The sequence below is a fragment of the Bombina bombina genome, chromosome 3 (genome assembly GCF_027579735.1).
Source record: "Bombina bombina isolate aBomBom1 chromosome 3, aBomBom1.pri, whole genome shotgun sequence".
Classification (NCBI taxonomy): domain Eukaryota; kingdom Metazoa; phylum Chordata; class Amphibia; order Anura; family Bombinatoridae; genus Bombina; species Bombina bombina.
Window position 1 is genome coordinate 735,886,541 of NC_069501.1, and position 12,357 is coordinate 735,898,897.

At 39.9% G+C, this 12,357-nt stretch overlaps 1 protein-coding gene across 1 annotated transcript in view; it reads right to left on the bottom strand.

The window, feature by feature from the left end:
• Positions 1-408: 408 nt before the first annotated feature.
• The window catches only part of CEP97 (centrosomal protein 97), a 67,024-nt gene continuing 55,075 nt past the window's right edge, over positions 409-12,357 (bottom strand). The window contains exon 11 of the mRNA XM_053707548.1: positions 409-7,486. Within this exon, the coding sequence (XP_053563523.1) occupies positions 6,833-7,486 (654 nt within the window). The 3' untranslated portion in view covers positions 409-6,832. The remainder of the gene's footprint in view (positions 7,487-12,357) is intronic.

The following is a 12,357-nucleotide window of genomic DNA, read 5'->3' on the forward strand; positions in this document are numbered from 1 at the left end:
GATGAATGATGACCGATGCTTGATAAATCCTGACGGCAGGTTCTCTAGTGAGAACCTGTAGTCGAAGGAAGGAGAATGGCTTGATAAATTGAGCCCTACGGGACAATGTGTTTTTATCTGCTCAAGTTGAAATCCAAGCCTTGCGCTTTATAGGCTAATCCTTCCATAAAAGTCTGCCATTTGAACGATGCCATAAAACACTTTTTATTCTTATTGCAAAATGTAAATATTTATATTTAAAGCATAAGAAATAATTGCAGCTATTTATAGAAATCCATGAAAATGAAAAAGGTATTTTGCTTACACATAGCAATCCTAATATTTTGGGCCGAATCACCTATTTGTGCAAAATACCATTTTTATGGGAACAAAATATACCTGTATTTTAAAAAATAAAAAATTTACTCATTTCTTTTCATGTTTTTAATATTGGTTACATGGAAAATCACACAGTATTTTGGTATATTGGTCAGTGCCTATAATATATATTAGTCAGTGCCTATAATATATTTTGATCATAAAAATTATGGTGCAGTTATTGTCAAAATGCACAGGAATGTTCTGTGTATGACATAAAATAACAGGAAATTTTTCAGTTTTCATGAATTAGTTAAAATTATTTTTGTGAGCAATGTTAATATTTTGTTTTCTGACTAAATAAACTTGAGCAAACATAGCTCTAAATATATTCAAAAAAGCCAAAATCTAAGGACATTTCACCCAAAAACTGAAACTTGAACTTTCATGGCTCAGACTTTAAATAGTTTTCATAAATAACAAAAATAATTTTAAATAGAATTCTTTATTAAGGAATGTGTAGAATACATCTAAGGGGCCATATCATCTTAACAGACCTAGCTTTCTCCTATTTTATTGGTCATCTAAATAAAAACTGACCTCAGATTAGGACAGAATAATTTGATCTTTGGAGGTATAATTACACATTTCCTGCTAATTATAAAAAAAACCCAAAATTTATGCTTACCTGAAAAATTTCTCTCTCTTGTGGTGTATCCAGTCCACGGGTTCATCCATTACTTGTGGGATATTCTCCTTCCCAACAGGAAGTGGCAAGAGGACACCCACAGCAGAGCTGTCTTTATAGCTCCTCCCCTAACTGCCACTCCCAGTCATTCAACCGAAGACAAGCAAGAAAAAAAGGAGAAACTATAGGGTGCAGTGGTGACTGTAGTTTAAAAATAAAAAACACCTGCCTTAAAGTGACAGGGCGGGCCGTGGACTGGATACACCACAAGAGAATGAAATTTATCAGGTAAGCATAAATTTTGTTTTCTCTTGTAAGGTGTATCCAGTCCATGGGTTCATCCATACTTGTGGGATACCAATACCAAAGCTTTAGGACACGGATGAAGGGAGGGACAAGGCAGGAACTTAAACGGAAGGCACCACTGCCTGCAAGACCTTTCTCCCAAAAATAGCCTCCGAGGAAGCAAAAGTATCAAATTTGTAGAATTTAGAAAAAGTATGAAGCGAAGACCAAGTCGCTGCCTTACAAATCTGTTCAGAGGCCTCATTTTTAAAAGCCCATGTGGAAGCTACCGCTCTAGTGGAATGAGCTGTAATTCTTTCAGGAGGCTGCTGGCCAGGAGTCTCATAAGCTAAACGGATTATGCTTCTCAGCCAAAAAGAAAGAGAAGATGCCGAAGCCTTTTGGCCTCTCCTCTGTCCAGAGTAGACCACAAATAATGCAGATGTTTGACGAAAATCCTTAGTAGCTTGGAAATAAAACTTTAAAGCACGAACCACGTCAAGATTGTGTAATAGACGTTCCTTTGAAGGAGGATTAGGACACAGTGACGGAACATCAATCTCCTGATTGATATTCTTATTAGATACCACCTTAGAAAGAAACCCAGGTTTGGTACACACAACTACCTTATCTGCATGGAAGATCAGATAAGGGGAATCAAACTGTAAGGCAGATAACTCTGAAACTCTTGGAGCCGAAGAGATAGCTACCAAAAACAGAACTTTTCAAGATAAAAGCTTTATATCTATGGAATGCAGAGGTTCAAACGGAACCCCTTGAAGAACTTTAAGAACTAAATTTAAACTCCATGGCGGAGCAACAGGTTTAAACACAGGCTTGATTCTAACTAAAGCCTGACAAAACGCCTGAACATCTGCCAGACGCTTGTGCAGAAGAATAGACAGAGCAGAAATCTGTCCCTTTAAGGAACTAGCCGACAATCCCCTCTCCAATCCTTCTTGGAGAAAGGATAATATCCTAGGAATCCTGACTTTACTCCATGAGTAACCCTTGGATTCACACCAATGAAGATATTTACACCATATCTTATGATAGATTTTCCTGGTGACAGGCTTTCGAGCCTGAATTAAGGTATCAATGACCGACTCGGAGAAACCACGTTTTGATAAAATCAAGCGTTCAATCTCCAAGCAGTCAGCCACAGAGAAATTAGATTTGGATGTTTGAATGGACCTTGGAGTAGAAGGTCCTGCCTCAGCGGCAGAGTCCATGGTGGAAAGGATGACATGTCCACCAGATCTGCATACCAAGTCCTGCGTGGCCACGCAGGTGCTATCAAAATCACTGAAGCTCTCTCCTGCTTGATCTTGGCAATCAGACGAGGTAGGAGAGGAAATGGTGGGAACACATAAGCCAGGCTGAAGGACCAGGGCACTGCTAGAGCATCTATCAGCGCTGCCTGGGGATCCCTTGACCTGGACCCGTAACAAGGAAGCTTGGCGTTCTGACGAGACGCCATCAGATCCAGTTCTGGTTTGCCCCATAGTTGAATCAGCTGGGCAAATACCTCCGGATGGAGCTCCCACTCCCCTGAATGAAAAGTCTGCCGACTTAGAAAATCCGCCTCCCAGTTCTCTACTCCTGGGATATGGATAGCTGAGAGATGGCAAGAGTGAACCTCTGCCCATAGAATTATCTTTGAAACCTCCAACATTGCCAGGGGGCTTCTTGTTCCCCCCTGATGGTTGATATAGGCTACAGTCGTGATATTGTCCGACTGAAATCTGATGAACCTGACCGCATCTAGTTGAGGCCAAGACTGAAGAGCATTGAATATGGCTCTTAGTTCCAGAATGTTTATCGGAAGGAGGGCTTCCTCCTGAGTCCACGAACCCTGAGCCTTCAGGGAGTTCCAGACTGCGCCCCAGCCCAGAAGGCTGGCATCTGTCGTCACTATAGTCCACTCTGGCCAGAGGTCAGGTTATCTTTGATAACCTGACCTCTGTCAGAAAAAAATTCATTTCTACTGAATCTATCAGTGTTCCTAGAAAGGAAACTCTTGTGAGAGTGGAGAGAGAACTCTTTTCTTCGTTCACCTTCCACCCGTGAGACCTCAGAAAGGCCAGAACAATGTCCGTATGGAACTTGGCGATTTGAAAAGTCGACGCCTGTATCAGAATGTCGTCTAGGTAAGGAGCCACCGCTATGCCCCGTGGCCTTAGAACTGCCAGTAGGGACCCTAGAACCTTCGTAAAGATTCTTGGTGCCGTGGCTAACCCGAAGGGAAGAGCCACAAACTGGTGATGCCTGTCTAAGAAGGCAAACCTGAGGAACTAATGATGATCTCTGTGGATTGGAATGTGGAGATAAGCATCCTTTAAGTCCACATTAGTCATATATTGACCCTCCTGGATCATAGGGAGGATGGTTCGGATAGTCTCCATCTTGAAGGATGGGACCCTGAGAAATTTGTTTAGGATCTTGAGATCCAAGATTGGTCTGAAAGTTCCCTCTTTTTTGGGAACTATAAACAGATTTGAATAGAAGCCCTGCCCCTGTTCCTCCCTTGGAACTGGGTGGATCACTCCCATAACCAGTAGGTCTTGAACACAACGTAAAAATGCCTCTCTCTTTATCTGGTTTACAGATAATTGTGAGAGATGAAATCTCCCCTTTGGAGATGAAGCTTTGAAGTCCAGAAGATATCCCTGGGAAACAATCTCTAATACCCAGGGATCTTGGACGTCTCTTGCCCAAGCCTGGGCGAAGACAGAAAGTGTGCCCCCCACTAGATCCGGTCCCAGATCTGGGGCTACTCCTTCATGCTGTCTTAGAGGCAGCCGCAGGTTTCTTGGCCTGCTTCCCCTTGTTCCAAGCCTGGTTAGGTCTCCAGACTGGTTTGGGCTGGGCGAAATTTCCCTCTTGTTTTGCATTAGAGGAAACTGAAGCTGCGCCACTCTTGAAGTTTCGAAAGGAACGAAAATTAGTCTGTTTGGTCCTTAACTTATTGGACCTATCCTGAGGAAGGGCGTGACCTTTACCTCCAGTAATATCAGAAATGATCTCCTTCAGACTGGGCCCGAATAGGGTCTGTCCCTTGAAGGGGATGTTAAGAAGCTTAGACTTTGAAGTAACGTCTGCTGACCAGAACTTAAGCCATAGCGCCCTACGCGCCAAAATGGCAAAACCTGAATTCTTAGACGATAGCTTGGCTAAATGAAAAATGGCGTCAGAAATAAAGGAGTTAGCTAACTTAAGAGCTTTAATCCTGTCTAGAATATCGTCTAACGGGGTCTCTACCTGTAGAGCCTCCTCAAGAGACTCAAACCAAAAGGCCGCTGCAGCAGTAACTGGGGCAATGCATGCAAGAGGCTGGAGAATAAAACCTTGATGTATAAAAATTTTCTTAAGGAGACCCTCCAATTTTTTATCCATAGGATGTAGGAAAGCACAACTTTCCTCGACGGGGATAGTTGTACGCTTAGCTAGGGTAGAGACTGCTCCCTCCACCTTAGGGACCGTCTGCCACGAGTCCCGTATGGTGGCATCTATGGGAAACATCTTTTTGAAAGCAGGAGGGGGAGAGAACGGCACACCTGGTCTATCCCATTCCTTAGTAATAATTTCCGAAAACCTCAGTGTAAACAGGCACTGCAAAGTATTTGTCCATTTTACACAATTTCTCTGGAACCACAATGGGGTCACAGTCATCCAGAGTCGCTAAAACCTCCCTAAGCAATAAGCGGAGGTGTTCAAGCTTAAATTTAAACGCTGTCATCTCAGAATCAGACTGAAGCAACGCCTTCCCTGAGTCTGAAATGTCACCCACAGATAGAAGCTCACCTGCCTCGGCTTCTGAGTATTGTGAGGGTATATCGGACACAGGCAATAAAGCATCAGAAAGCTCTGTATTAGTTCTAGCCCCAGCAGTTTGGAGAATACCTCTGTGAGGGTAGCATTCATAACTGCCGCCATGTCCTGTAAGGTAAAAGAATTAGACGCGCTAGATGTACTTGGCGTCACTTGAGCGGGAGTTATAGGTTCTGACAGATGGGGAGAGTTAGATGGCATAATCTCCCTCTTTTCAGTCAGAGAATCCCCTGGAGATAAATCTTTAAGCGCCATAATATGGTCTTTATAGTTTATAGAAATTTCAGTACATTTGGTACACATTCTAAGAGGGGGTTCCACAATAGCTTCCAACATATTGAACAAGGAGTTTCCTCTATGTCAGACATGTTTAACAGACTAGTAATGAGACAAGCAAGCTTGGAAAACACTTTAATAAAGGTGAAACAGCAATTAAACAAAAATGTTACTGTGCTAGCACTTAAACTGCAAAACAGTGAAAAAATACAGTAAAATCTTTGAAATTTTTACAGTGTGAGTAAGGGACTAAAGCAACATTTCACCCACTTGCAAATGGATGATTAACCCCTTAGGCCCCAAACCGGATTGAAAAACGTTAAAAGTCAATTGAGCACCATGCCACAACTTTGCTGAGGCTCCTACCTGCCCTTAAATACGATTTTGTGCAGAAATAACCCCTGTGAAATGGTTCTCAGATGCCAGAGGACTCTTCTAGGGAAGCTGGATGTCTCAGTCTGAATTAAAACTGCGCAGTTAGAGCGCTAAAATAGGCCCCTCCCACCATGTACTGGATGTCAGAGGGGCCTTAAGAAAATACTCCTAGGAGCATCTGACTAGCCATGTGGAAACTAGGCCCCAAATAAAGACTTCTCCCTCAGAGAAAAAACGTCCTATTTTATGAAATCATGTAAACTTTTTGTCACTAAGCAATATGAATATTAACATGAGTATTACCCTGTTATGTAAGCATGATCCCAGTCGCTGTTAAATCACTGCATCAGGCTTACCTCAAATACACAAGGCTCTGTCAGCATTTTCTAGAACTTATTCATCTCTCTAGAAATAAAAATACTGAACATACCTCAAAGCAGGTAATCTGCAGGCCGTTCCCCCAACCGAAGTTTTCCCATATTCATCAGTTATGTGTGAGAACAGAAATGGACCTTAGTTACAAACCGCTAAGATCATCAAACCTCCAGGCAGAAATCTTCTTCTAATTTCTGCCTGAGAGTAAAACAGTACAATGCCGGTACCGTTTAAAAATAACAAACTCTTGATTGAAGGTAAAACTACACTAAGTCACCACATATCTTTTTATACTTCCTTTCTTGTCGAGAGTTGCAAGAGAATGACTGGGAGTGGCAGTTAGGGGAGGAGCTATATAGACAGCTCTGCTGTGGGTGTCCTCTTGCAACTTCCTGCTGGGAAGGAGAATATCCCACAAGTAATGGATGAACCCGTGGACTGGATACACCTTACAAGAGAAACATTGTTTTGCTGATGGGTAAATACACAGTACTGTAATTATGCAGTATCCTTCCCTGTGCATCTACGCAAGGCATCGTGTGTATATCAGATCTCTATTTCACAGAAATAGAGATGGAAGAATATTGTTTGGAGTGTCATTGTGACAAATAAAGTGCATAAAGAGATTATATTGTTGTTTTATACCCAAAAGGCAAATACTTATTGATTTCTGGGAACTGAGCCAGTGGTCTGTGCTTATCTCTGTTAGAGAGCCAAATCCACTTGTGGCATGTGAAAGCAAGAATCACATGTTTTGTGTATGTTGTGCACTTCATTAGAAGTGGGCAAACAGTTGTCTGACGTTTTGCAGATATCCTCTTTACAATTATCATATGAAATGTGTGTGAAACTGCCAGAGGTAAAGTCAGAGATTTCTAAGCAGTTGGCAGATTCAGGCCTCGTCTCCTCAGATCTTTCACTGCAGCTTGTGTACTCATCAGCCTGTTCAAGCTGCACCACGGATTGTAAGTACTGCTGCAAAAGGCTGCTGTCTTGTTCACTGTTGGAGCTGTCCTTGCTATTTTGGTTTTCATCTTCAGCGGCTGCTTCTTGTTCTGTACTGCAGTCTGATACTGGATTATTATAGTGTCTCACTGTGTCCAGTGACAACTCAGATGATCCACTCCCGTCACTACTGTTGAGTTTGTTGTCTATCAAGACAGAATGAAACCCGGAGTCTGGGAAGTCTGTTGAAGCTTTTCCGTCTTCAGGATTAGAAACAAAACCAGATGAAATTGGCTCCAGTATTTCAGATGAACAAACAGGGATATCAGTCAAAGACTGAGCTGATATTATACCAGGGAAGGGATTATTGAGTTGTTTATTAACTATAGTTTGCCACTTTTGAATGGATTGAACCTGAAAATGTAAAATATTATTAAATTAGTTTTATTTTAAAATATGCAGTATAAAATAACTAGGTTTTTTTTTTAACTATTAAAGGACCAGTCAACACAGTATATTTGCATAATCAACAAATGCAAGATAACAAGACAATGCAATAGCCCTTAGTCTGAACTTCAAATGAGTAGTAGATTTTTTTTCTGACAATTTTAAGTTATGTCTTTTTCCACTCCCCCTGTACCATGTGACAGCCATCAGCCAATCACAAATGCATACACGTACCATGTGACAGCCATCAGCCATTCACAAATGCATACACACTTATTCTTGCACATGCTCAGTAGGAGCTAGTGACTCAAAAAGTTTAAATATAAAAAGACTGTGCACATCTTGTTAATGGAAGTAAATTTGAAAGTTGTTTAAAATAGCATGCTCTATCTGAATAATGAAAGTTTAATTATCATTGAGTGTCCCTTTAATAAAGAATCAAGATATAGTATACAGAAATTTACAAGATTACTGAGATCACCAAGTACAATCAGTAAGACTGCTATATATATATATACATATATATATATATATATATATATATACACACACACACACATATACATATATATATATATATATATATATATATATATATATATATATATATATATATATATACACATACACACACATTATATATACATACATACACACACTCCTCATGTATCTGCACTCACAATTCCAACCAGGGTGTAAAGTCAAAATATCAATGGAAGTAAAGGTGGGGGACTGCACTCACAGGATTTAGGTAAAAAAAAAATTTATGGTAACGTTTTGGGGTTCGCAGACCCATTTCTCAGACCAAGCAGTGATCAATACAAACTGTGCAACTTAAATATATCCCACCCCCAAAAACAATTGCGCCAAAAGGTCAGTAACCAAACAACGTTTCATTGTCTGTGTTTACCTTAATTTGCGCAATGGATATTTACCTAAGTATTATTTCAGAGAAAATGTCAGTGTCTCAATAACCCTGATCATAATGGTGTACTACCTGCATGAGAGGCGTAGCGTCCTATTGCGTACAACTGACACGCCCCTTGGAGATTCTGCACATGGCTAATTAGCATATAATCAGCGCATGGAGCCAGAGTCAAAGTTACGTCAGTGTGTGCAGCCTTGTCTCTAATGATACATTTATTCCGATCCTATTAAAGAGTATAGATAGCCGCTGGTTTAGAGTGAGGAGTAAAGTGGGAAAGCATTTCCTTGGCTAGTAAGTTGCAATGTATGTATTCACCTTCCGATAAGTCTACCATTACATATATGTCCCAATCGCAGTTATTAAGTACATGATGTACTTTGAGTATGGCTCCATGCGCTGATTATATGCTAATTAGCCATGTGCAGAATCTCCAAGGGGCGTGTCCGTTGTACGCAATAGGACGCTACGCCTCTCATGCAGATAGTACACCATTATGATCAGGGTTATTGAGATACTGACATTTTCCCTGAAATAATACTTAGGTAAATATTCATTGCACAAATTATGGTAAGCGCAGACAATGAAACGCTGTTGTGAATCTTTTCGTAATTTATTAGACAATGTTGTGTTAGCATACTGACATGATGTGGTTATTAATATGCACCCTGAATGTACACTTTAGAGGTTATTACTGAACACCAATTGAATCATAAATTTCGAAACAATGAGCATGAGTGACACATTGCTTTAACGATCCACACTATGTTCGATACAGCAGGAATAACCCTGCTTTAAACTATGAGTACTTTATTATTGTTCTGACTGGAATGAGTTATGCTGTTCTCTATCTAATATTAGATTGTCACTAGTCACTGTATTAAGGGCTGTATTATGTAAAGATTGGTGTATATGTGTTTATAGTACACAGATTATTTTTGGGACTACTAATATTGGATGCTATTTTTCTATAAACTGTTTTCTTTCCTAAAATATGGTGAGTCCACAACTTCATCAATTGCTGTTGGGAATATCACTCCTGGCCAGCAGGAGGAGGCAAAGAGCAAAACAGCAAAGCTGTTAAGTATCATTTCCCTTCCCACAAACCCCAGTCATTCTCTTTGCCTTGGTGCATGGAGGAGGTGAAATTTTGGTGTCAGAAGAAAAATTGGATTTCTTTCACTACAAGCTTGGATTTTAACTACTTTAGAAAGCCAGAATAGATTTACTCTGTTCTTTCCCCTTTTTCAAGGATTGGGTCTAGCCGTACTCCACATCAGTCTCTTCAGTAGGGCAGTGGTGGCTTTAAAGCAGTTAGGAACTTGTAAGGTGGGCCTTGCTGCGTTTTCCTAACATTTTTGCTGCCCATGGTGCAGAGAGCCAGAGTAAGTTTACTCTGTTCTTTGTTTTCTCTACAGGTCCATGTGAGGAGTGGCATCCTCGCACACCGTGTAGGCTGTCCTCCTGCAGGATGGCTAGATGAAGGTAAGTACTGTGTCTTCTATGTATGGGGACTTGCACTGTTGAGAATTAAATCTGCAATGCTATTTGGGAATTATATATCCATGGGAAGCATATCTTAGGCAGAATGCAGGCACTTTCTGGTGACAAGGAGACTAGGGGTTAATACTTTATGTATAGTAACCCCTAACTTTTTGGCTCTTAGGACTAATTTATTACTGATGGTAACGTTTACATTTGTATCCTATTAAGAGGATTTTTCCAAACTTTTATCGGAGTGCGCTCTTCTATCTACTTGCCTGTTGCTAGTATCTTAAGCGGGAGGAGTGTATTTGTTTTCACATGTAGAGAGTCAAAGAGGAGATTGCGCTCGATGAGCCAGAGGAAAAATCAAAGTAAAGTAAGCCCAGGCAGGAGGTTTATTAAAAACCAAGATTTATTAGAAAAAATGTTAAAAAGTAAGAAATAAGGACCAAATACAAAAGTCCTGTAAAGAAGCCAGCAGTGACTCAGAGCAGTCAGGTTAGTGAACTGATCCTCCTGCAGACATGTTTTGTGCGCATGCGCACTTGTTCACTGCTTACCTTAGGATCAGTTCAGACTCCTATTAAAGGCTAAAATTAACACACAATTAACAATTACTAAACCTGATTGGCTACCTAAGACCACATGACATAATGGTTGTACATCCTGTCTGACAATACATTAGAGAAGAACATCTTATGCTAATTCTATGCATTATGCTGGCCAAATAACAGAAGATAATTATAGGCAAATAATATGTTACTCTTATACACCAATCTATAGTTACAATTTGCAGATACTATAGTTCTATTTAGTACTACATGAGTGATTAATTTGGATTTTGAATATTCAGACTCAAATCACCAAAATTTTAGCAATGCTTACAAGATATACATCTAAGTGCAAACCTTGCAAATACATGTTATATCTATGTATTTTCTGCTGCTCATTTAAATAAAGAATCAAGATGTTTAAATAGAAGAAACCCTAGGCTAATCACTGTTTTAGCCTTTCAATCAAAGATAAAAAAGAGTGAAAGAACACAGACATGGGAAGGCTAGTAACCTATTAGTATGATCTATAGACTCTAAGCATATGTCCAAATGGCATATTATTTAGGTAAATACATCAAGATCACGTCTGATGTTTAACCCTTCAGGTTCACTTGTCTGAAGGGTGAACATCCAAAAAATGTCCTTTTTATTGAGTAAAGTTTCCCTATTACCTCCTCTCTTCCATTTTGGGATGTGATCAATTCCTTGTATTTTTAGAGATGAAACATCTGACTTATGATTTATTTTAAAATGTCTGGATACAGGGGTATCACTCTCTTCATCATCTATTGACCTCAGATGCTGCAAAAATCTATCTTTCAAAGACCTTTTTGTTTTACCTGTGTATTGTATTTTGCAAATATCACAGGTAAGAAGATAAACAACATGAGTTGTTGCACAATTTATGTAGTACCTGATGTCATATTCTTTATCTGTTGTGCTAGAAACAAATTTATTGCCTTCATATATAAAACTACATGTTTTGCAGATAGGGCGTCTACATTTGAAACATCCCTGTTTCAGCCAACATTTGTTAGTTTTGGTTTTAACATCAGATGGAGAAAGATAGTTGGCTAGGGTCTTAGCTCTCTTGGGGATAAAGTCACATCCTGATTTCAAAATTTCTTTGATGGTAGGGTCAGAGTATAAAATAGGAAGAGATTCTCTAATGATGTCACATATCTTATTGTATTCAACACTAAAAGTGGTGATAAATTTAATCTTGTCTGGTTCTTCACTTTTAATATTCATTTTTTTCGGTTTATATTGTAACAATTCTTCTCTGGGAATTAAATCAACACTTGCCTTTGCTTTTAGTAGTACGTTCTCCTTATACCCTCTCTGTTGAAATCTGTCTGTTGCTTCTCTGGCCTGCTTTTGATATTCTTCCTCTGTTGTGCAATTTCTTTTAATGCGGGTATACTCCCCTTTGGGTATACCTCGCAAAACTGGCCGTGGATGGCATGAGTCAAACTTTAACAGCGTATTGCCTGCTGTTTCTTTCCTATACATCCTGGTTTGGATGAATGATCCTATGTCTCCCCCCTTGACAGTTAAGTCCAGAAAGTTAACACTACTAGCACTATGCATGCCTGTGAATTCTATGCCTAATTCATTGCAGTTGAAAATCAGGCAGATCGCTTCTGTAGATATCTCATCACATTCCAAGATAAAAAACAGATCATCTATGTAGCGGTAATAATGGATTATAATGTCCCTTAGTGGATTCTTATCTCCAAAGACGTGGGATAGCTCCCACCAACCCATAAAAAGGTTGGCGTAGGAGGGGGCAAATTTTGCCCCCATGGCCGTCCCACGTCTCTGGAGATAGTAATCTGTCTGAAACATAAAAAAAATTGTGAGTTAGAAGATAC